General features: G+C 36.6%; 1 protein-coding gene across 7 annotated transcripts in view; it reads left to right on the forward strand.

Moving 5' to 3' along the window:
• CLOCK (clock circadian regulator) overlaps positions 1 to 21,820 on the forward strand; it is a 67,691-nt gene extending 45,871 nt beyond the window's left edge. For 6 of the 7 annotated variants that reach the window (XM_027735985.2, XM_027735982.2, XM_039378581.1 and 3 more), the window contains 13 exons: positions 1,847 to 1,965; positions 5,632 to 5,714; positions 5,948 to 6,054; positions 6,661 to 6,808; positions 7,027 to 7,102; positions 8,017 to 8,158; positions 8,539 to 8,639; positions 9,553 to 9,642; positions 10,393 to 10,551; positions 11,900 to 12,106; positions 13,405 to 13,610; positions 13,902 to 14,172; positions 16,290 to 18,128. In XM_027735985.2, the coding sequence (XP_027591786.1) occupies positions 1,847 to 1,965; positions 5,632 to 5,714; positions 5,948 to 6,054; positions 6,661 to 6,808; positions 7,027 to 7,102; positions 8,017 to 8,158; positions 8,539 to 8,639; positions 9,553 to 9,642; positions 10,393 to 10,551; positions 11,900 to 12,106; positions 13,405 to 13,610; positions 13,902 to 14,172; positions 16,290 to 16,466 (1,886 nt within the window). In that variant the 3' untranslated portion in view covers positions 16,467 to 18,128. Of the gene's footprint in view, positions 1 to 1,846; positions 1,966 to 5,631; positions 5,715 to 5,947; positions 6,055 to 6,660; positions 6,809 to 7,026; positions 7,103 to 8,016; positions 8,159 to 8,538; positions 8,640 to 9,552; positions 9,643 to 10,392; positions 10,552 to 11,899; positions 12,107 to 13,404; positions 13,611 to 13,901; positions 14,173 to 16,289 lie in introns of all 7 variants that reach the window. The other variant, XM_039378582.1, reaches the window with a different exon arrangement.
• Positions 21,821 to 23,426: the final 1,606 nt, after the last annotated feature.

The following is a 23,426-nucleotide window of genomic DNA, read 5'->3' on the forward strand; positions in this document are numbered from 1 at the left end:
TGATAAAGATCACCACCAAAAACATTATTAAAGCCAGTATTTTGTAAATAAATCTGTGGGGGCTTTATGTGATACTGGTATTTTTCTCACAAAATGGGAAGAGATTGAGTCTTAGTGCCAAATGCAGTTATGTAATATTATAGGAAAGACATGAAACAGTCCTGAAAAAGCCAAATACAGTGCTAGTCTTGGAATGAAGAATTGGGAGAGTGCAGACCTATCAGTTGCAATTCAATATTGGAAAATATTCCAGAACAAATAATTAAACTATATATGCATTTCAGGAAGCTAGCAAGGAATGGCAAACATTTTCAGGGTGGATTTTTCAGGTAGAAATAGCATCAAATCAATTCAGCTTCTTCTACCAAAGAGTAACACACTGTGTGAATAAGAGAAAAAACACAAGTAAGTGATTTTTAAATATGTTTATGTCAGTTATCGTGTTCTGTTCTCACAAACATGAAAGCAGATATTAATTGAAATTGCCGGAGAACAGCTGCAAAAAGTGGTTGGAAAGGTTACCAATGTTTACCATCAAAATGGAGTTTTAATGCACGACTTCTGGATTTGATCAGTGTAGTGGAATGTAGCTTGCAATCATGAAATGATTAAAGAACAGTAAAAACCAAGATAAAATTCAGCCCCAAATTTAGAAAATTTTGGGCTAAAAAACCAGAAAAATTGCCTAAGAACAAATGCAAGTTACTTCATTTAGGAGTATCAATCTACATGAATGGGGATGGTTACAGTCAGCTAGATAGCAGTCCTTTAGGAAAAGGAGTTACTGTGGAATGTAAACATGACTAAATCACCATGACCAATCATCAAATTGTGAAATTGTAAAAGCCTTTCTAAAATATAGTTTAAACTACATGAAATAATCCCACTGCACTTCTTAGCACTCATATGTCCTCATCCAGTTTTTGACACTTATTTGTCAGAATACAGCAGGCAAGGAGAGTTCAGAGTACAGCAATGCAAGCAAGCAGAAGTTTAAAAATCTAACTTATGAGGCAAGATAAACTCTGAAAAATAAAGGACAAGGGCTAATATAAAGAGGAAGGAAATTACCTCCGTTCTGATGGAAAGAGCAAGGATATGTAAACTTACATTGCATGAAGAAAGTTCAGTAGGGGTTCTAATCTAGAGCTGAATTAAAACCAGTCAGGCTTTGAAAAGCCTGATAGTGTTTTGAAGTCACCATCATTAAAGCTTAGTGAAGATGAACAAAATTAATAATTGCTGGAAATTAAAGATAAGGTTAACCCGTTTTGTGGTCTAGACCATCCTTTGCCTCCTTATGATTCCATCTCAGTGATTCAGTAAGTGGAATTTGTGCTGAGCTCAGTGTCTTAAGATCCTTATTCTTTCACATACATTATTGTGCCTTCAGTTGTTCAGTATGTCTTCAGCATGTGTTGCTTAAATGTAATAAAAGTCTAGAAAATAAATACCTCAGAGTTCAAAAGGAAAAGTTAGCAAAACCTGATACAAAAGATAAATTTTAAAAACATTTTTGAAGAAAATGTAATCCAGTCATTTTTAGTAGTTACCAAGGATTAGAACTGTTATTAGTTTCTTAAAAATGCTATCAGATAATACCATAGTAACTGTAATTTTAGTTCTTCAGGAAAGTTACTTGATGGTTGTATTCCCACTACTACTCTATAACTACTATTCCTGTGCATATAGGTATAGATATGTAGCATTTTTCCTAATACATGTTAAGTTACAAGCAAACCACATTAGGTAAATATTGGGCCATTTGTCTCGTGATATTACTGCCATTTTCCTCTATGCTTATATTGTCTTCTTTGTTGCCCTCTTCTCCTCTGTCTTCCCTCAGTTTCCAACTCAGCGCACAATGGTTTTGAAGGAACTATTCAGAGATCACACCGGCCTTCATATGAAGAGAAAGTTTGCTTTGTAGCCACAGTTAGACTAGCTACACCTCAATTTATCAAGGTATGTACAAATGAAATCACCTTTATATAATTTTTTAATGGACTTTAGATGGAAAAACTTCAGAGAGAATGCACATGACATTTAAAATATTAATGAAAATCATAAGGAATTTTATTATATGAAACTGAGAGTGTCTGTTTCTTCAAACAGGCTGTTATGCAAAGTATCAAAAAAAGTTATGGTGAATGCTAATTCTAAGTAGTCATATAAAATAGTAATATGCATGAAATAAATTTGGAAGAAGTCCACAGGAATTGTTTAAGATTAACTTAAAATGAAAGATTACATCGAGATCCCACTTTCACTGGAGAAATTATTAATTTTAGTTGAAACTTGGACATGAATTTTGTGTTGCTGATGGTCTTGCTGCAGTTTGACGCAGAAATAAATCTGGGAGGGCTTAATGAAGGCTTGCATTACTTGTCAGTAAAGAAGAGTTGGGTATGAGGTAGTAGAAGTCCTTTGTTTTGTTTCAATGCAGTTTTTCAGTAACTCAGTTGTTAGAACATTTTGTTTATCTGCTAATGTACAACGTGAAGGTATCTTTCCGAGTTCAGAGTTGGATGTATATGAAATTTGTAGATCACTAAGTATTATCTTCTTCCTCAACAAAATCGGTAAAAATAAATACTCAGGATACAGTACAGTATAGCCTATGATTGTGATTCAGATTACATGTTTTATGCAAATATATGATTCAAGCTACAGAATAGTCTGCTATCTAACATTTGTTCTTGGAATTCAGTAGTAAAGTAATGCCATGAAATGTATGTGACCCATTGTTGGGCCCAGCTGTTTTCTGTAATACAAGAACTCTGAACACTTAAAGATTCTGCCTCTAAGTTTAGGGCACTGATGTCTTAAGCTGAAGACTGTTTGTGGTAGCTTCTGAGGACATACTTTGCACTTCATAAGTATAGTAGGAGCCTATGGAGAAATCATATAAACTTCTTCAGGTCTGTCGGGCTGAATAGGAATTGTGTTTCTCCAGATACTATGCCAGAGAAAGTTTGTTGTTTATTTTTCCTGAAGCTGTGGAAATCTTTCATCTAACACTTTCCTTTCCATGCAGGTCTAAGTAGTGTTCTTCCGTTACGCCTGCAGTTGGTAGAGATGTTAAATGTGGGATTTTTGCTTCACGAAATACTCAGGGAAAAAAGACCAACCGACATTTGCAAATACTTTTATCTTTCAAAGTCTGATGGTTTATAGTAAAACTTCTATGTTTCCTACTTCTGAAAGTTGAGGAACATCCATTTATGATCTTCAGGTCTCTCAGTCTCCTGTGGGCTGAAGCCTTACAGATTATACTCTGGCCTGTGCCTGAACCTGTGAGCCCTTAGTGCCCAAGGAAGTTTTCAATGCTGTTCATCTGAGAAATCTTCTTGTGAAGAAGACTAATGTTAGAGTGAAGCCTTAATCTGACAATACCTGTTTATACTCTTCTGATACCTTCTGTTATTATTGAGACTAGTGTTGACTACACTCTAGCAAATAAGTGTAAGGAACTTTAACATCCCCGTAACTTCGTGCATGATGCAGCCAGTAATGAGATGTGTATTTTAGTAATTGATTGCCTTATTTGAGGTAGAACCTTCCTAGTCATCTGTCAGTTATTCTCTTTATTTTGGATGGTATATGGTTCTGGATTATTTTTTTTCCCTAGAATATAATTTGTCAAGGATATACAGTGCTTTTTTCACCTTTAAAGTTCACATTTTTAGGTTATGCATATGACCCCATCACTTTTGTAACAAATTATGCCACAAATTTTGCTCCCCAGTGAAGGCATTTGGTTCTATACATTCTTTAAAACATTGAGGCAGGATCAGTAATCCTGCCTGTCAATAAGGCAGGATTAATCCAGGCAAAAGGATTCTTTCTACTAGAATACTTTCTGTTACAAATGAAAGTCCTTTCTTCGCTAGATGCCTTGTTGACAACTTCAACAAGATGTCTTGTTGAACAAGCTGGCTTCTGCCCAGGGGTATTTTACAGTGCAAATCATGAATATAAATGAAGAGTAATTGGATACTAACCTGCTGCCAGTTCCTCCCTGACAATGATGTTTTTATTGTGATTTTACTGCTTGCACTTCAGTGATTTTTACTTTTCTTTTGACTTGTGCCAAAATTATTACATTAAAAGAAACAACAAATCAAAATTATATCTCAAGGATATACTCTTGTTCTGTCATTTCTCTTGCTTTACTGTGAGTGGTGCTTTATTAAATGCTGTAATTTTAGGAAGGTAGGTGAGCTTTGGGTTTTAGAGGTAGTTTCAGGTTTGAAAGTTAAGTCTTGCTAACTGGAATTCACATCAAGAGTCATAAATTTGCACCCAGAGTGGTTTTGTTCATTGCCTCCATCTAATTCATCCATCACTCCATCACTTTCTAAGTCATTGTGTTTAAGATTTTTACAGTGATGAAGGTGAAGAAAAACATTGCCTGGATACATTCACTTTTTCCTTTCACAGAAAGAAAACTTAGAAATAGCTATTTAAAAAACTGCAAAATATCCCCTTAAACCCTTTGCGTTATAACCTGAAAGATGAAAAGCAAGGTGGTCTCTTTGCAGAAACAACAGTTAGTCTTCTACTGTATTTTTCCTCAGGAGTGCTTTGTCATAGATGTTTGCAGAGCAGCAGTGTGCTCATCTGCTCACACCTGTCATGAATATTATGTCAGTTCAGCAGCAGCTTCCATATTGCACTTTTTGGAAGAGTCTTGCAGTATCTGATCATCAGTAGATTCTAATTTGTTCCTGGCACTGGGAATACCATTTCAAGCTCCTACAAATGACAAATGTGTGCACGTATCCAAAAAAAAAAAGATTTACTGATCTTTAATTTTATTGTAACTTCTTTGCGGGGTGTATTTGTAGGTATGCATGTATTCCATCATCCATCTTCCTTTTCGGAAGGTAGTACTAGAGGAGTTTTCAAAAGAATTGACTGGCTTGGGATATGTGGTCTTGTTACTCTCTCTGCATGAGGCACAGTACTTGGTGGGGCATCTTTACCTCCTGGAAGAGGACAGTAGAAATAGAGTGACATGCATTTGTACGTTTGAGTGGAATACATTTAGAACAACGTGCAGAGTACCTGGAGGTTTTGTTGTAATAGTGGCAATACAATCATTCTCTTACTTGTTATGAGTTCTAAACGTAGGAATAGCGTGTTACTTATAGTATGTGTCTGTGCCCTCAAAGAGATTTAAAGTACTCTGTATTCACTAAAAAGGGAAGAATCCTGTTCCTAAACTCAGAATAATGTGACCATTTTACTAATGTTTTTATCCATTTTAAACGTAGACTGTAATCAGACTGTCTGATGGGAGTGTTTCATCTCTTCTTTAGCCTGTTACAATTTGAAACTGTAACTGCAGGAACTGTTGATTTCTGCTTGTACTACTATGTAGATACTGAGTTTGAGTTTAATCTCATGCCATGGTTAGTCCATTTAAATCAACCAAGTGTCAGCCTGGCACAACTGAGATTAGATTCTGTCTCAGTACTGTGCCTCTAAACAAGCAAAAACAATGAAGCTGTTTAAAATAATATAACTAATGTTATCTACTAACTTTAGGTACGTCTGAATTTTCAAAGAGCTTATGAATTAGAATAGAGCAGTTTTGAGAGAGATTTTTATTTTTTTACTTTTTAGGAAATGTGCACTGTTGAAGAACCCAACGAAGAGTTCACATCTAGACATAGCTTAGAATGGAAGTTCCTATTCTTGGATCACAGGTGCAATTCCTTCTATGTTTAGCAGCAATAGTAGCTGAATCACAGTGGTGGCTGTAATATTTAGAGTTCACTAATCAGCATTAACTACTCATAGCTTGTGTTGGGTTTAATTTTTAATTTTTTTCAGAGCACATACTATAAACAAGAAAGCTTATATAATTAAATAATTTTGGTTTGGGTTGGGTTTTTTGTATGTGCATGAAAATAAAATGACTATTTTTTTTATTAATTAGGGCACCTCCCATAATAGGTTATCTTCCATTTGAAGTTTTGGGAACATCAGGCTATGATTATTATCATGTGGATGATCTAGATAATCTGGCAAAATGTCACGAGCATTGTAAGTACAACTAAATCACTAAAACGAGCAAGTTTGTTACATTGTACAACTGTTCTGGTGAAAATCTGTGATATATTTGAGTGGTCTTTTCTCCCATTCAGTTGATGTTATTGTACAGCTGATCTTTATCGATATTTTGTCTTTTGATACAGAACTATAAAACTTTATCTTGTCATTCCAGGGTTTCATTGTGGTAAATTGGAGTGCACAGCTCTATGACTAATACTTCTTCAGTTCTACCAATAGTATTTAAAAGGCTCTATAATGTTTAATAAGTGCAAAAATTGTTTAAACATGTAATAGCATAAGCTTTTTGTTCAGCTATGTTTTTCTTCATAAAGCTGTATTTAAATTCTTTGCACATAAATTTTTCACAATATGTAAAAAGCTCCACAAAAATGGAAGTGTGAATTCTGCAGTTATTTGAAAAATGCAGCTTACATTTTTTTTTTGGTTGAAAATTTTAAACCAGTTCTTAGTCATTGTGATTATACTGAATTTAGACATGATTTTGGGCCAGATGAACCTGGGAAGTAATTTTTTTTTAATGTAGTTGGAATATTTACAGCCTGGAAAGACAGTGACCTTTATTCTTCATTTTTATAGTAATGCAATATGGGAAAGGGAAGTCATGTTACTACAGATTCCTTACAAAGGGACAACAGTGGATTTGGCTGCAAACACATTACTATATCACGTATCACCAGTGGAATTCCAGGCCAGAGTTTATTGTCTGTACGCACACTGTTGTAAGGTAGGTTATTTTTTAAAAAAAATCTATATTAGAGAAATTCTACTGGCATGCGAGCTGTATTGCTGGTATTTTTGGAGGTAGAGAAATCATAGCAGTTTAAAGAACCATTGAAAAATTTCCTGAGATATAAGCAAGGTAGATTTGTGGGGTTTGTTTTTTGAGGTATATTTTTTAAACCATCCAAAAACATAGTAGTCATACTTGGTTTGTTCTTCTAGTTATGCAGAAGTTAGAGCAGAAAGACGACGAGAACTTGGTATTGAAGAGTCACTTCCAGAGATAACAGCAGATAAAGTGAGTATTTTATATAATTCTATTTTACTTAAATCATACAAAAAATAGTAACTAAACAAATATACAGCAGCAAAAAGTGTTTTGTCCCATTCGTCCCCAAATATAGTAATTATTCGATCTCTAAATAATATGACTATTTAAAATGATTAAAGAATTCTAGAAAGAGTGTTTGTTTACTCTGTCTGTAACACTTACGTTCCTCTTTTCATGAGTTAATGTGCATGTAGTTATAACATGGCAGCACCCATAGGTTCTTATTAAGATCTGATTTCTGTAGAGTTAGATTAATAAGTAAATGTTCTTCCTTACTGGAAGTACCCATAATCTGAAAAACTGAGGTCAACATACAAAGATGGCTTAAAGGAATTCACAAGAGGAAAGCAGGAACTGTTCCATTGTGTAACTCTGTCCCAATTCTTAGAAGTATACAAAATTCATTTTGAAATAATGTCCTGGAAGCTCAGTGAACCTTAGATAAGCCATCTTGTGCAGATGCTCTGTCATGTTTTACTCTGACAGTTCAGAAATGTTTTCCCTTGGCAGTTTATCAAGTTTCATATGTTGGTGCTCCTTCCAGTGGAACAAACTCATCCTTTCTCAAAAGAATAAGCAGTTCACTCATAACACTGTTGCTCAGAGTGAACTGAGTTGCTAGAGAAGGAGGACAGCTCAGTAGTTAGTTTGTGGCCTATGTCTGCATGCATTTAGGTTTCTAGGCTTATATGGCTTTGGTTTCTAAGGATAAAAGCTACAAATGGAAAGTAAGTTTACAGCCATCAAACAGGCCACTACTTCTGCACGGTCACCTGTGTAAGGGGATTGATTCAAACAGCGCGTTCTTAGATATTTTCCAGCAAAACATGTATTGTGTGCCAAATCAGATAAATAATTGTTGTTTGTGTGTGTCTCTTCAGAGTCAGGACTCTGGGTCTGACAATCACATAAACACAGTGAGTCTCAAAGAAGCACTGGAAAGGTTTGACACCAGCCCCACACCTTCTGCTTCCTCCAGGAGTTCAAGAAAATCTTCACATACTGCAGTATCGGATCATTCATGTAAGCACCAACTGTTGAAAATAGAATTGCCTTCCTAGCAAAGGCTTTCTCTACTCAATGTAGTTAAATAAATAACTAGCAGTTAATAATCGTTTTATGAGAAGTGTGCAAGTGAAAATGTCCTCTTTGATGGTTCAGAGATCTGCAGACTACTCTGAAAAAGACTTCTACATGTAGAAGTACCATATCAGACACTAGAACACCCTATTCCAGTCCTTCAGATCGCACTACTGTTGGATAGTCAGGGTAAAAAAAAAGGCCAAGCCTTAAGGTTGTTTTTTTTTTTAATTATTCATGAAATATGTAATTTGATTATTGCATTACAGAATTGAGATTACAATAAACATGTCTCTTTCTATTCTAACTCTCAACATTGTCAGCAACACCAACTAAAATGACGGTGGACACTAGCACTCCTCCAAGGCAAAGCTTATCTGGTCATGAAAAGACTGCACAAAGAAGATCATCTCTGAGCAGTCAGGTAACTTCAGAGGAAAATTTTGTACTTAAACAGTGGAGTTCACCTTTAAAAGCTATTATTAAATCCATATAACCTTTATCTTATTTCTTCTGAAAGCATGTATTTTAAACTGTAAGAGTTTCACTTGGAATATGTGACTCTCTGGATTGCATTATCAATATGCAACTTTGGTATACTAGATTTAAGGGAGTACAATAATTAAGCATAAACGTATGTAGTTTTTGGCATTTGTGGTTGCAAGATTGTGTATGAATCTTTGCTTTCACTCACACATAACCGCTTTCTATAATTCTGTGTTTTTAATATACATACACACACACATATATATATATAAAATTTCCAACATAGTGCTGTGTGTGTCCCTACAGAGAATTCATACAAATTTATGACTCTTAAGAATATTAGTACTTTCATATACTTTCTGAAATCTTAGTAGTGTGAAAAAATGTCATACTTAATGTACTTGGTGCTTGTTTTCGCGTTGAACTAATACATTCACTTCAAAAATAGAATGCTTATTAAAACGTGTATTTGTTAATGTAAGAATAAGTCAAAGATGTCAACTTCCAAACGTGTTGAAGAAGTTTCTCCCTTACTGCAATTAAGACTTTAAAAACATTTGTAATTGTAATTTCTGTTTTATGCCTATGGCTTTTATATACTTCTAGCAGTGGAAACATTATATATATATATATATATATATATGTATGTATATAAAATTTAGATAATCAGTTGCTCTTGTTTTCTTAATTCTCGAATAATTAAGGTTAGATATTTCAGGAAAAAATTTACTAGTTTTTACGAGATGTTCATATGGTGCTGTTTTGGATTTGACACTTCATATAAAGAAATACTTCGCGTCAAGTATGAAGTTCATTCTCTTATGATTATGGAATAATTTTTTTAATCCTAGTCTTTAAGCTCACAGTCTCTTGGACAACCAGTAGCACAGCCAGTGATATCTCAGCCTGCAACTTTACAGCTCCAGTCTGGCATGACCCAGGTATGGATTAACTTAGTTTATTGTTTATTATTTTTTAAATAGTCTTGTTTTCCTAAAGAACAGTATTCTCCTGGAGAAACTGGCTGCCTGTGGCTTGAATGCATGCACTGTTCAGTGGGTAAAAAATGGGCTGGGTGGCCAGGCCCAGAGTGGTGACGAATGGAGTTAAATCCAGCTGGCAGCCGGTCACCAGTGCTCAGTACTGGGGCCTGTCCTGTTTGACATCTTTACTGATGATCTGGATGAGGGGATTGAGGGCACCGTGAGTGAGTTTGCAGATGACACCAAGTTGTGCAGGAGTGCAGGAAGGCTGCAGAGTGCCTGAGGGCAGGAATGCTCTGCAGAGGGATCTGGACAGGCTGGATCGATAGGCCAGTTGTACGAGGTTCAACAAGGCCAAGTTCTGGGCCCTGCACTTGAATCACAGCAACTCCATGCAGCACTACAGGCTTCCAGAAGAGTGGCTGGAAAGCTGCCCAGCAGAAAAGGACCTGGAGGTGCTGGCTGACAGCAGCTGAACATGAGCCAGCAGTGTGCCCAAGTGGACAAGAAGGCCAATGATATCCTGGCTTGTATTAGAAATAGTGTGGCCAGCAGGACCAGGGCAGTGATCATCCCCCTGTACTAAGCACTGGTGAGGCCGCACCCTGAATGCTGTGTTCAGTTCTGGGCCCTTCACTGCAAGAAAGACATTGAGGTGCTGGAGAATGTAATTTTTGCTCAGCTTTTAATTTATTCATTGCACTACTGCCTGTGTTTCAGTTTTCAGCACAATTAGGAGCTATGCAACATCTAAAGGACCAGCTAGAGCAAAGAACACGCATGATAGAGGCAAATATTCATCGGCAGCAGGAAGAGTTGCGTAAGATTCAAGAGCAGCTTCAAATAGTTCATGGTCAAGGACTCCAGGTGAGTTGGTCTAATGCTTACATGTTTCATCTGTAGAGAATTTAGGCATCTGAAATGAGACTTGGGCACTTAATTCCAGAATGTGATCCTCCATATCTCCTGTCAGCTGCCATCAGGCCTAATATACCTAAAATCCATGGTATCTGAAGCTACTGTTCCAGAGGTACCAGACGTTTTACTTCTGAATATATCTGGAAGTGCCCCAGTATATCTGTTCACTGTTGAGCATCTCAAGTCTAGCTTATGCCTTAACCTAAAGGTAAAAGGGTGCAGTAGTTGTTAATTCTTGCAGAGTTTTGAAGCCATTAAAATATTAATAAAAAATCTGCAAGATAAGCATCTATTTCCTCTTTTAGCTTGAGGGTGTCAAATTCATGCCTTTTGTCTCTTAAATTGTCCTAACTATCAGGCTGAATGGTTCTACTTTGCATGGTAAACTTAAAGTAGTTACTGAGCCAGAAAAACAAGAAGTCTAGAGGATTCATTACTTAGTCTAGCAGCTGACTACCTGATTTCCGATTTATTTATTTTTTTAACCAGTATGTATTTTTCTAATTTTGTCATTCTCTTTTCAGCAGCTATGTTTGGAAGAAAAGAATGACCCAATTGGGTTTTTCTATTTGAAAGAAAACCCAAACCAAAAAATGATCACCCCAAACTAAGACACATTTTAAGGAAATAATCTAAATACTTTCAGTGTGGATTATGACTTAAGAGTAGAAAAAAATACTTCCTGGAAGTACTGAATGTGTTGCTTAAATTCTGTTGGAAGAGTAGGAGTTTCTGGCATGTGTCATTTTCAGTGTTCTCTGATGTCTAGCGTAAGTGTGCCAGCAGCAAACTACCTTACTGATGTCTCAGAAGGAGAGATTCACAGCTCTCTTCCTGTGCAGTGTGGAGGGACCTTGTTCAGGAATGTGGAAACTAGAGAAAATACTTAAGTCTTGTGCATTGTCTTGTTGTAGCCTTGGGCCTAACCTTTTATAAAGAAACAAATATCTTTGTGCTGAATTCCGTTTATTACAACTACGTTGGAAAGTTCAGTATAATCATTATGATTCCCTGATTGTCCAGAAGACTGTGTTCTTGGTGCTATGCCTGGATCTATTGATTTGGAGATTTTCTTTATTTGAATTAGTGTCATAGCTGAAGGTCCTACAAATAGAAATGTAATCTCAAGGATGTTTTATCTTTAGATAGTTGTAGAATACATTACCAGTTAGTTTCTAAATAGTACTTTTTCTTGAAGAACAAATATTGAACCTTAATGCTAGAAATCAGGATTCTGAGTCTTATCATTTAGAGCAGAGTCTGAATACTGACCCTGTAACTTGTGGAATTTTTTAAGATGTTCTTGCAGCAGTCTGCTTCTGGACTCAACTTTGGTTCTGTGCAGCTTCCTTCTGGAAATTCTTCAACTGTTCAGCAGCTTACGCCAATAAACATGCAAGGTCAAGTTGTTCAGACTAATCAGACTCAAAGTGGGATGAACACAGGCCATATAAGTACTCCACACATGATACAGCAGCAGCCTTTGCAGAGCACTGCAACACAGGTAAAATTCCCATTATTGATTTTGCTGGATAGAGTATATGCTCAAACCCACAGCTCAAACACAACCCTGACATTCCCCTCTCAAATTTCTTTTGAACAATGTCCGTTGAGTCATTGATTTCTTCATGTTCTAAGCTTTGCAATTGAAATGTATTTATGTTCTTGATAATGCAATTTCAGATCGTGTTTTTATTTCAAGACTTAGGCATGTAAATAATTGATAACAAGTAGCTTTTTGGAAAGACCAGTATCAAGGAAACTTTTAGCTTGCCTTTTTTTGAATGTCTATGAATTTTTTTGTGACAGAACACATAACATGAGATTTGTGAATTTAAAACCCAGTGTTGTGACAGAAAATACACTAGTCCCGTTCTATGCTTTTCTAGTTATGCTGGTGCTTCTGGAGTTGCATGTTCTACTTTTCAGCACTTTCCATCAGATGTGATAGGTGTATGACATCTATAATATAATAGCCTTTTTCTTCTGTGAGTTCATTCAGTTGTTTTCAATTCCATGTAAACTTTTGAAATTGCAGTATCTTGTAGTGAGTTCTACAGCTTTACTTTTTATGAAATGTGATTATGTTTGCTTTTTTAAACATGTCACCCATTTCATATCCTGGGAAACATATTGAGCAGCTCATCACTTTTCATCTTCTCAGTCATACGTGATTTTCCTCTGTCAGAGGTATCCCCATAGAAGCCTGTTCCTCATCTTGAACACTTGTAATGGGTTTGACCATTATGTGTATGGAGGCTCCTTATACATTTGATCTCAGTGGTTGCCTTCCTCTGGACCCTTATCCACATTCCATACTTTCTTTTTGAGATTTGTAAGGAGGCAGACTAGCGGTGGACAGTATTACAATCTCAACAGTAAGCTAGTTCCAAACATTTGAAGTAAGAAATTGATTGACATGATGTGCACATTTTAGTGTTAAGTTGGGCACAGAGATGATAAAGGAGTGAAAAGATCATCTTGATGGTCCTATGCAGGGCTAGGAGTTGGACTTGGTGATCCTTGTGGGTCCCTTCCAACTCAGAATAAAGAGTATGCAAGTACCTGAAAACTCTAGGAAAAAAACCCAAACCTGAACAGGAGAACAGGTTAATGTAAGAGACTCAGATGGTCCAGTCCCACTTCCAAATCCTCAGTCAGAGGATACCTGTGTACTTTAAATTAAGAATTAATTTTAATAGAAAAAAACACTGGCAGTTGTGAAGTATGGCCAATGACAATGAAGAGGACAGCTGTAGTACCTGGCTATTTTCAACTTACTATCCCAAAATTTCTTTCCAGCATAGTCAACAAAATGTACTTAGTGGACACAATCAACAGTCTTCTGTTGCCAGTCAGTCACAGAACACAGTCTCAGCACCTTTGTATAACACTATGGTGATTTCTCAGCCAACAACGGGAAATGTGGTCCAGGTTCCTTCTAGCTTACCACAGAACAACCAGAACGCTGCTGCAGTAGCCACTTTTACACAGGACAGACAAATCAGGTAAATCTTCAAGACCAATATTCAAGATGACTTGTCATCATGGTATGCTTATGTAACTGTATCATATACAAAAGGAACTAAAGTAGCATTAAAAAATAATGTGATTTGTATTTTAACTATATAGATACAACTCTGAAACTAAACTTTGCCCAAAATAATGTTTGCAGCTTATCAAAACCCATGTTGTTACAGCAAAGTATGACTTTGAGAAATCTGCCTTTCTCAAGTGTATGTGATGCTTCATATATTTTTTCCCCTAAGAGGACTCCAAATGTCTTTTTCTATTAACAGATTTTCTCAAGGTCAGCAACTTGTAACAAAACTTGTCACAGCCCCAGTGGCATGTGGAGCAGTAATGGTACCAAGTACTATGTTTATGGGACAGGTGGTGACAGCTTATCCCACTTTTGCTGCCCAACAGCAGCAGACACAGACTTTGTCAATAACACAACAACAGCAGCAGCAGCAGCAGCAAAGTCAGCAAGACCATCAGCAGCAGCTCACCACAGTTCAACCACCAGCTCAGTCACAGCTGACCCAGCACCCCCAGCAGTTCCTACAGGTAATGAATGCAGAGTTCCCTACTAATTTTTCCAAATCGTGACACTTTCAGCATTGCTAGGTTATCCTAGAGGTGCTTTACCTGAAAACTGAGCACTTAAAATAAGTTTATTCTGTAGCTGTTCTCTCAGATCTTGTTACTTAAAGAAGAAGTGGTCTTTCCTGCAGTTTCACTCCATATGTTGTCCTATGTTATATCTTTTCCCCTTTGAGTTGCTGCCCTTAATTGAGCATGGCATGAAAAAAACAGGTGTTTCCCTTTAAAACAACTTGCATTTTCTTTCCATTCATGTATTGATGCAATAAGGTATGAGAGATGATGGTCTGGAAAGCAGCACACAGCCCAAAGCAAGACATGTCCCAGTAACATGAGGCATGAACATCTGTCGAGGCTACAGGGGAGGCTGAGCAGCAAGAAACCTTCTAAGCAAGACAGTAGAGGAGAACTGTGTTTTAGTGGAGAAAGAAGATTGGATCAAAAGAGAAGGAAGGCAAACCCCAAAGTCTAGAAATAGGAAATATTGAAAAGAAAAGAAACAGAAGGTAGAAGGAATTGATGGGGAAAGTCTGCTACCATTTGTTGATTCCAGTTGATTGCTGGCAAATAGCTCACCCAGTAGCTGGTGTTGGTGGGGGAGATGTAGTGGTGGCTAAAGCACTAGAGAAGTGCCTCCAAGAAGACATGGGTTCAAAAGTCTTAATTTTGCTTCTGATGTTGCCTTCTCCAAAGAATGGTAAAGTCCATGTAAATGTAGCTTGTACACCTTAACATTCTTTTAACTGCTCTGGAAAGGTCAAATTATTTGTGTTTTTTTTTTTTTTTTTTTTTTTTTTTTTTTTTTACTCTTTAAGAGTATATGTAATTAAAAAACCTTACTTTTGCAAGTATTCCTTACTATGTGTGGTCTCCCATTTGCAGTAAATTTGGGATCCTGTGCATAGGTGGAATAGATACAAATGCAGTAAGTAATTGGAGGCTTAACCTACATTTATATGCACAAGGAATGGATACATTCTGATTAGGACTGAGTACAATTTCCTTTCACTAGGTCACTGACAGAAAATATTGACTTGTTGAAAAAAGCTTTTCATGGGAACATACCAATTTCAGTCATGCATCAGGCAAATGCTTTTCAGCTGCAAGCTGACTGAAAAAGAGATCTGAAGCATACGTAGTGACTTCAGCTTCAGCACTCACTCATTTATGTAGAGGGAGACTCAAACTGAATGAAAGCAGAGTGCAGATTGGAATGTGTTCTCTGACAAATCAGATAAATATTTTAGCAACAGTGCTGTTTAGCAGGTTGGTTGCTGTATCTCTATTTCTAAATTCAAAAGTTTGCACAACTTTGACTTAATTCTGGTGAAACAGATTTGTGAAAAAAGATCTTCAAAGGTCTGTTCCTACCCTAGAAATTCTTTCTAGGCAAAAGTTTAGTATTTTTAATACAGACTATTAAAGTGCTAGAATTTGAAGTGCAGCAAATGCTTCTGCTCGCTGTGGCTTCTTACAGTCTGATTCTGTAGGTGGAGCAGTTGATGTAGTTTAGCTTCTGCTGAAGAATGTTTCAGGATTGAGATGTCATAGTGCATTTGTACCCCTCCTTCATTGCTTTTCTTCAGTAAATCATTTTTTTGTTCTAAGAAGAGTAATAGTAAAACTAAGTACCATTTTCAGTAGTAATAAATCTCCTTCAAAGGGGATGTTTGGGTCTGCAAATGTGGCATTTTTTTTTGACTGTGTATTTTGTCTGTGGGGAATAAATGTGATCTATGCTAAGTCATGCACCATTTTTTCATTTGACTGCAATGAGATATCTATTCAAATAGATTCCTTAAGCCCTGCTATGCTCTTGTGGTTTGAAATGGAGACATTGCCACACATTCCTACCCATCATCACAGGAAATTACAATGACCACTTACAGCTGCTTTATTAATTGGTCAGATGCTCTGATTAAATTTATCAGTATGAACTAATGTTTGCATTGTTTGCTCACCTTAACTGACCAAATCTGAAGTTTATTTTGATCGAACACTTACAAAAAGTTAAAAAGCAGCCAGGCCTGTATTTCTCTGTGTGGCAGGAAAAATAATCTTTTTCTATTTCCATGTTTTAGACATCCAGGTTACTTCATGGAAATCAGTCAGCTCAGCTTATCCTCTCTGCTGCTTTCCCACTACAACAAAGCACTTTCACTCAGTCCCACCACCAGCAGCATCAGTCTCAACAGCAGCAACTGTCACGACACAGAACTGACAAGATGACTGACCCTTCTAAAGTTCAGCCACAGTAGTGTGGAGCTCTGCCTCTTTTTGAAGCAAACTGCCAGGAGGGGCTGCTCCCCAAACAGTTGCACTGAAGCTACAGACGTAGCAGTTCGAAGGCTTTCTATCACCTAATTGAGATCTACTTCTGACTTCTGGAATCTGTTAAGCCACAAGATAATGATGGGGACATGGCCAACTTTGAGAGTTGCCCCAGTTTCTGTGTTCTAAAGGATTTGCTGCCATGTTTTAATTTGTCCAGGTGAAATCTCCAAATGTGACTGAAATGAGAGTGATGCTGAAAATATCGGTATTTTTATCAATCCTATACATTTTTAAAGTATTAAAATGGACATGGAGCAATTGTTTGAATTAGCAGAAAAAAATGCCAGGAATATAGTCCAAAAACCATCTAATTTTTTTTCAGATGATTATGGGACAGTAAATATTTTGAAAATGTTGTGTGAAATCCAGTTCTCTGTTGTACAGATGCTGTAAAATATTGTGTATATGTCTGCATAAAAGGAGAAAGAGCAAAATATTTTATATGATGCATGAAAATGTAATCTGTTATTTGTAGGTTTGAATATGTTTCCCTAAATTCTCACACCATACTCAGACTAATGTTTTCCTCTGTTCTACCCTTTTGTTTACAACATGATGCATCATTATTTTCACCCTTAATGTGGGCACAAGTCTCTTGTTTGTGCTTTGTCTGTGATGTCAGGGTTTGTTCGGTGAGGTATAGTGTGTTGGTTAGTTGACTTCTTGAAGTTAAATTATTGATGAAGCTGTTTGAACTGGTGATCATGCATCAGGGTTCAGGACATTCAGATTCATGAATATCATCCATAATTTCATAATGAATTCATAGTTTTATTTGAAAAATAGGAATTTGCACTGCTTTCTTGCAGATGGTTTGGAATTTTATTCCCCAAAGCTATCTTTTGATATAGTTCATAGTTGGAAATATTTATGTAAAAGGTTTAAAAAAAATGACAGTAATTTTCAAGAATGTTTCAGTTATAGGAGTAATTTGCACAAAAATATATTTACATTTAATAACCTTTTGGGCACTTTTTAACCACTTTCTCTGTGGTGAGAATTGTAACTTGTTAAAACATGTTGGAATCTTTTTATTCTCCTTCAAAAATTAGTCAGAACTAATTCAGGGTCATTTTAACAACAACAAAACCCATAGTGCCTTGATTTTAATTCAGGTGATAATGTTGAACATCTTGAATTACAATGTCTTGAATCTGTAACCATTTTCAATTTTGAAGTCTTAGCACATTGTCAACCAAACTTGTGTATCTACTTCATAGATATTTCTGTATTGTGTTTATTTTAACAATGGAGTGAGTTGAGACCATGAATATTTTTGACTGGTACTCCCCCTCAGATAGTAGCCAGAAATAGAGGAGTCTCAAAAATCTCAGACCTTTAAGGTAATACTCTTAAAAATAATTAAAAAAAAAAAACAAACAAACTAAAAGTACAGGACTCCTTTTGCAGGAGGAGGAATAATAAGCTGATTTTTTTTTTTTAGTAATTTTTGAAGCATTCAAAGTATGCTTTGGGGGAGATCGTGATTGCATTTAACACTAGCAGGCTATTGATTTGAGATACCACTGAACTAAGACTTCAGAAGGCAACTTCACTTTATAAAGAAAATAAAAAGTTCCAACAGATACGATGTGCTATTTAACTAAATGTTGGTAGGTTTTTATGGTACTAGTTTGTGGAAACCAGAACTATAGAGGAAAAGGAATAAATGCTGATAGATCTGATAATTAAAAACAAACAAAAAAACCCAACAGTAAAAGCAGTTAAAATTAGTACTAGCGAGAGAAAGCTGGATTAATCTTGAATACTGAAGAGGAGTTGAATGAATGTAACCAAATGGTGACGGTCCATTTTGTACTGTGGAACAGTTTGATTGTATTACTGGATGAACCAAACCCGCAGGAGGTTATACGAGTTTAGCCAAGCCTTTGATGCCGTTGGTTATGTTTTGGGGCTAGCCTTTGCCTCTGCACGTGTCCCAGCATTAGATCTTTGTTATTCCCCAGTCATAAAGCAAATATTTGGCACCAAAAAGCCAAGCAGTGAACAAGAAAGGAGAGTGTGAGAAACACAGTACCAAAGAGAATCAGATTGCTCTCTGCTCCAAGAAGCCTACTGCAACCTGGAGCAAGGAACAGATGCCAATACCAAACACAGCAAGAAACACTTCCCCTACTTTAAAGGGATTTCTGGCATTCTCCAGACTGGGATAATTGTGAGAGACCTGTTTCTGTAAAGTTCTAGGTAAAGAAATCCTGCCTTGCTCTGCTATCCCTACCACTCCATTCCACCTGTTTCTGTATGAAGCTGCGTTGACTAGAGGTCTGTGCTATCAGTTCTTTGCCTAATGAAAAATAGGTTAGATACAAATTTTTTAAACCAATTACAGTGAAAATATAGCACTAAAAAAGAAAAGTGGGAGAGCTTTAATAGTACTACTGAATAATGGTAAAATAGGTGTATTAAACTATTATACTGAGAATTACAGAAATTAGAGATACCAGCCAGACAGTTAATGATGCAGCTTTTTATATAAAGTTTTGTTTAAACTTCTCTTCCCATTTTCCCCTTCCCAAATACTCTGGTGTGCTGCTATAGGTCTGTTGGTAAAAAGGCTAAACTAGAAGAGAGAGAAATTAGATGATATGATAGTGTGGCTGCTGAAAGAGAACTATAAAAATGTATGCTTTGACCAAGAAACTTTTTGTAACCTCAGAGAGAGGTCATTCAAGTACAGAACTACCAGCTAGTAGAGAAAGGATAGAAGATGGGGAAATTCAAAGAAACTGGAAAAACATGGCACACATTTGAAAAATTCCTGACACTAATCAGGCAAGCATTTTACGAAAGCAAGCATGTAGAATTTGGTCCAGATTGTGTGCAAGTATGCAGATGTGTTGTTTCACAGGTAGTGACTAAAAAGTGTATATTTATTTAATGGGTCTGCAGCTTTCCCTGTTGCTGAATCAATTGCTGAATTGTCCTTGAATTTTAGTAAGAAGAGGACCAGCCTATTGCCTCTTTCTTAATCAGCCTTTTGCTTCTGCCCAGCTCATTTACTACAGTCATAGATTTATTTTCAACATCCTGATAAGTAGCATGATAATGAATGCTGTGATACTGCAGCAGGTTCTGGAGCGGAAATGTTACAGAACAACTCTGACAGAAGGGAAGGAGTCTGTTAAGGGCAGGATTGTATTTATGAAGAAATGGGCTGGTGATACATAATGGAGTGAAAAAGATGGCGTAGTTGCACAGAGTTTAGGAGACAGACATGGTTTACCTGCAATGGGTGAGGATTTGAAGAAAAGCATCTAGGATAACTTCAGAGAAAAAAGACTATAGCTATTTTTATATTATATTTAATATATATTATATTTGTATATAAATATGAAAGGATTCTAGTAGGAGCTCTCCATATGCCTTCCACTTCATCTAGAAGGTTTACCTTCTGCACTACAGTTCCAGTGTATCACCACCTTCTGTGGGCATCTTGCCTACTGCCAAACACCAAAATTAGTAACCCATTATCCTTACAAGAAATAGGTTTCATTTCAGCTTTATGTAAAAATGAATAAAGATATATCAGGCAGTTTTTCACAGGAAAAAGAAATTCTCTTAAGACTCAAATATTGCACTTTCTCTATTTTTTTTTTTTGAGTAATAACAAGCACTTTACTGAAAAGACTATTTGAAAAACAGTTTATTTCTTTAGTCAGTGAAACTGTTAAAAATGGGGGGGCATTGAGGAATAATGCATAGAACTGTCAAGAGAGACATTTCTGGAAAATGTTTCTTTAATAGGGTGATCCTTTGAGGCTTAAAGTGCAGGATTTACAAAGGCTTCTAAAGCCAGTTGCCTTTATGTTTTATATGGCCAGGGGAAGGGATTAGAGATGATAACTTCCTTGAAAGGAGGCTTTTTAAATTGCACAGTTGCCTATGAGAGAGAATCATCTGGAGGCTCATTTGCCTGCTCAATAATTCTAAGTGTCCCTTAGGATTATAATTTGTGAAAATGTTCTGAAGGTTTAAAGTTGTGGCCTTTTTCAGATGTTAAAGTCGATTCAAGAACCATTTATATTTTCAGAGATTTAACCCAGGTATTGTTATGAGTGTTTTAAATGTCACGGCATCAGGAGATGTCAAACATGTCAGATTCATAAGCTTCTCTATTTGAAAAAATTATTAAAATTAGATATACAGTCAGAGGGCTGGAAAATGGCTATTTTGATTAAAAGGGAAAAGAGACTAGTTTTAATAATTAACCTTTTATTTTTTTACTTATCCCTGGTGGAAAAAGTTAAAGAGAATTAAATTAATTTGGATTAAAAAAGGACATTTGAACAAATCATAGTAGATGAGACAGCTGTGAGAGAACATTTGAAATTGTCCATGAGACTGGATAGTTGCTTTTTCACTATGATGATTTTTAACACTACATTCCTTGTCTTTTTTTTTTTTCCTTTTTCTAAGCAGGTGATTTTAAGCTCTGCTACACTTCATGCTATGCCATCCGCATGAATTTTGCCAGCATGATATGCTATATTCAAAGAAAGTATACCTAAATAAAAAGGAAGGGGGGGAAACAAAACACTGTGTCTGAAAAAAATACTGTATGGCCTAATACAGAGACCCCAGCTATGACTGAGAGATGCTGCATTAATAGACAATCAATCATGGGTAATTATTTATGAAACACTTTTGGGAACGGTCTTAAAGGTGTAACTGCTTTGAAAGCAGTTGGTGAGTTGTCTTTTTCTAACAAGAAAGATAAAAAATATTTATTTTCAAATATATCAGATTGAATTTTGAGTTTTTAAGCAGTGTTGATTTCACAGTGTCTTGGGTTTCATTTTGTTTTGTATTTTTTTAACTGGCATTAGATTTGTATACGTAAAAGAAACAGAAAAACCCTAGTGCCGTTCATATTGACGTCAGGAAATGTAGATGCAGTTCCCTGGTGTTCATGTGACCATTACTAACTGTCAATTTTTTAACTGAATAAATGTAACTCATTTGAAATTTTGCTTTCTGTAGCTTCTAAGGTTCTAGAAGTTTTTTTTTCCTGAGTTGCTTGATGTCAGTTTTATCCAAGTTTCACAGTGGAGCGCTCTTATACCCTTCCCACGACTGTACCAAAGGCACTCTCTCTCCCCCACTCACAGAACTGACTTGTGAGAAGTTGCTTAATGTCACTTTTATCTTCTCTCCCCTACCCAGACAAATGACTTGTGAGATTTCAGTAAAAACGCATACTGTATTTTTTCCTTGTCTTCTCTCTGTATCTCTTTATAAACTGATGCCCCACTCTAAAGGCTAGAGACCTCTGATTTGTATGTTTACATTACTGCCTTGGAATTTACTCACACAGCACTTGTTTGAACATGCACAACTTAAAACTACTTTTGTACCTTCATGTGTACGTACAGTCCCTGTTGTTGCTGAAGGATGGAGCAGCACTGCACAGTGTCTGGATGGGCATAGCCCTTCCCTCACTTCATGTCATGGAAAACACCCTTCTCTTTAAATTTCGTTTACCAGAAGAAGAAATACCCAGTGAGGAGAGTGAAAGTGTTAAAGAATAGTATTTTTAAAGGAGTAGAGATGGGCTGAAACGTTGGCTGTGCCACCAAACAAGGAAGCAGAGACTTGCATTTAGGTGCGAGCAGAGCTTGTTGAGAGCATGGAGCTCTTGCCTGGAAATGCTGTGTGGTAACATGTAACCTCTCAGGGTTGTCTAACCTTCTTTCACTGATCAAAGTGTAAACATTAATAATCTCAAATCAATTAAATGTTCAAGGAAAGGTGGGAGGGAAGGAAATCTGTAATTGAAGCTGAATGCCTGGAGAAAATTATAAATAACAATTAGCCATTTTTACAGTCTGCAGTTCCTTTTTTTCTGTAATATCACACTGGATGCCCAGATGAAGATGCTGATCTTTTGCCTTTGGGAATTAAATACTTGCATAAGTTGTATATTACTTCTATATGCCACAAGGCCCCTGTGCCCCAGGAGAGAAACCAAATCAACAGTAGAAGTGCTGTAGCTGTAGTTAAGAACTGTCAACACCCACCAGCAGTAACACAAGAGCATGGTAGCAAGCAAGATTATCAGTTTTCTTAAAACTGAACTTTGGAAATATCAATATATTTTTCCATAAACTTAGCATGAAGAAGAGTGGTAATTACAACTCCTGCCACACCTGATGCAATGCCATTCAATGGCATTTTGCTGTTGTGCAAACTTGTAAACAAAGCTCATGTTTATATGAGAATGAAGCTGTTAAGTACTTGTAAAGATTAGCAATCCAAAGGTTAGTTGCACTTCTGAGTCTCAGGCATTAGTGACAGAAATTCCAGAAGATTTCAGCTATTCAAGGGTAGCAATATCAACACAGTCTTACTAGCTGTTCTTTCTAGCACACAGTCTCTGTCACTGTCAGACTCTCTGGCAACTATATTTTCACTGGGGAAGTAAATTTAAGTAATCTCGAAGAAATGCACAGCTATAGTACATGCCACATGCCTATGGGAAATGTTACAGCTTAAATGTAACCTGTAACAGAAGGTTATGTTAGCAGAAGCCTGTAGCCATAACTTGCCAAGGGTGTTGACTTAGGGCCATATGAGGTAACCTCTGGAAAAATGCCACATCAGTACAGCAAGTGCCATTACACCATTATTTCCATGTCTCTGGAAATTAAGGATAACTCAGGTTTTATTAGGATGAAACAATCTGATCCTCTTAATTCGAGATTTTTTTTTAAACATACGGTATCTGGGACAAACACATAGAGAGACTAAACTACCAACCTCTTTCTAGAAATACACTGTAAAACTGCTCACTGAATCTCATGGCAGCGTTTCAGGCACTGTGCAGCCAGCCTGAGCTGGAGAAGCAGCTGAGGTGAGGGAGAGGC

This window comes from Pipra filicauda, unplaced genomic scaffold (genome assembly GCF_003945595.2).
Source record: "Pipra filicauda isolate LSUMZ 115617 unplaced genomic scaffold, ASM394559v2 scaffold140_size2443280_pilon, whole genome shotgun sequence".
Classification (NCBI taxonomy): Eukaryota; Metazoa; Chordata; class Aves; order Passeriformes; family Pipridae; genus Pipra; species Pipra filicauda.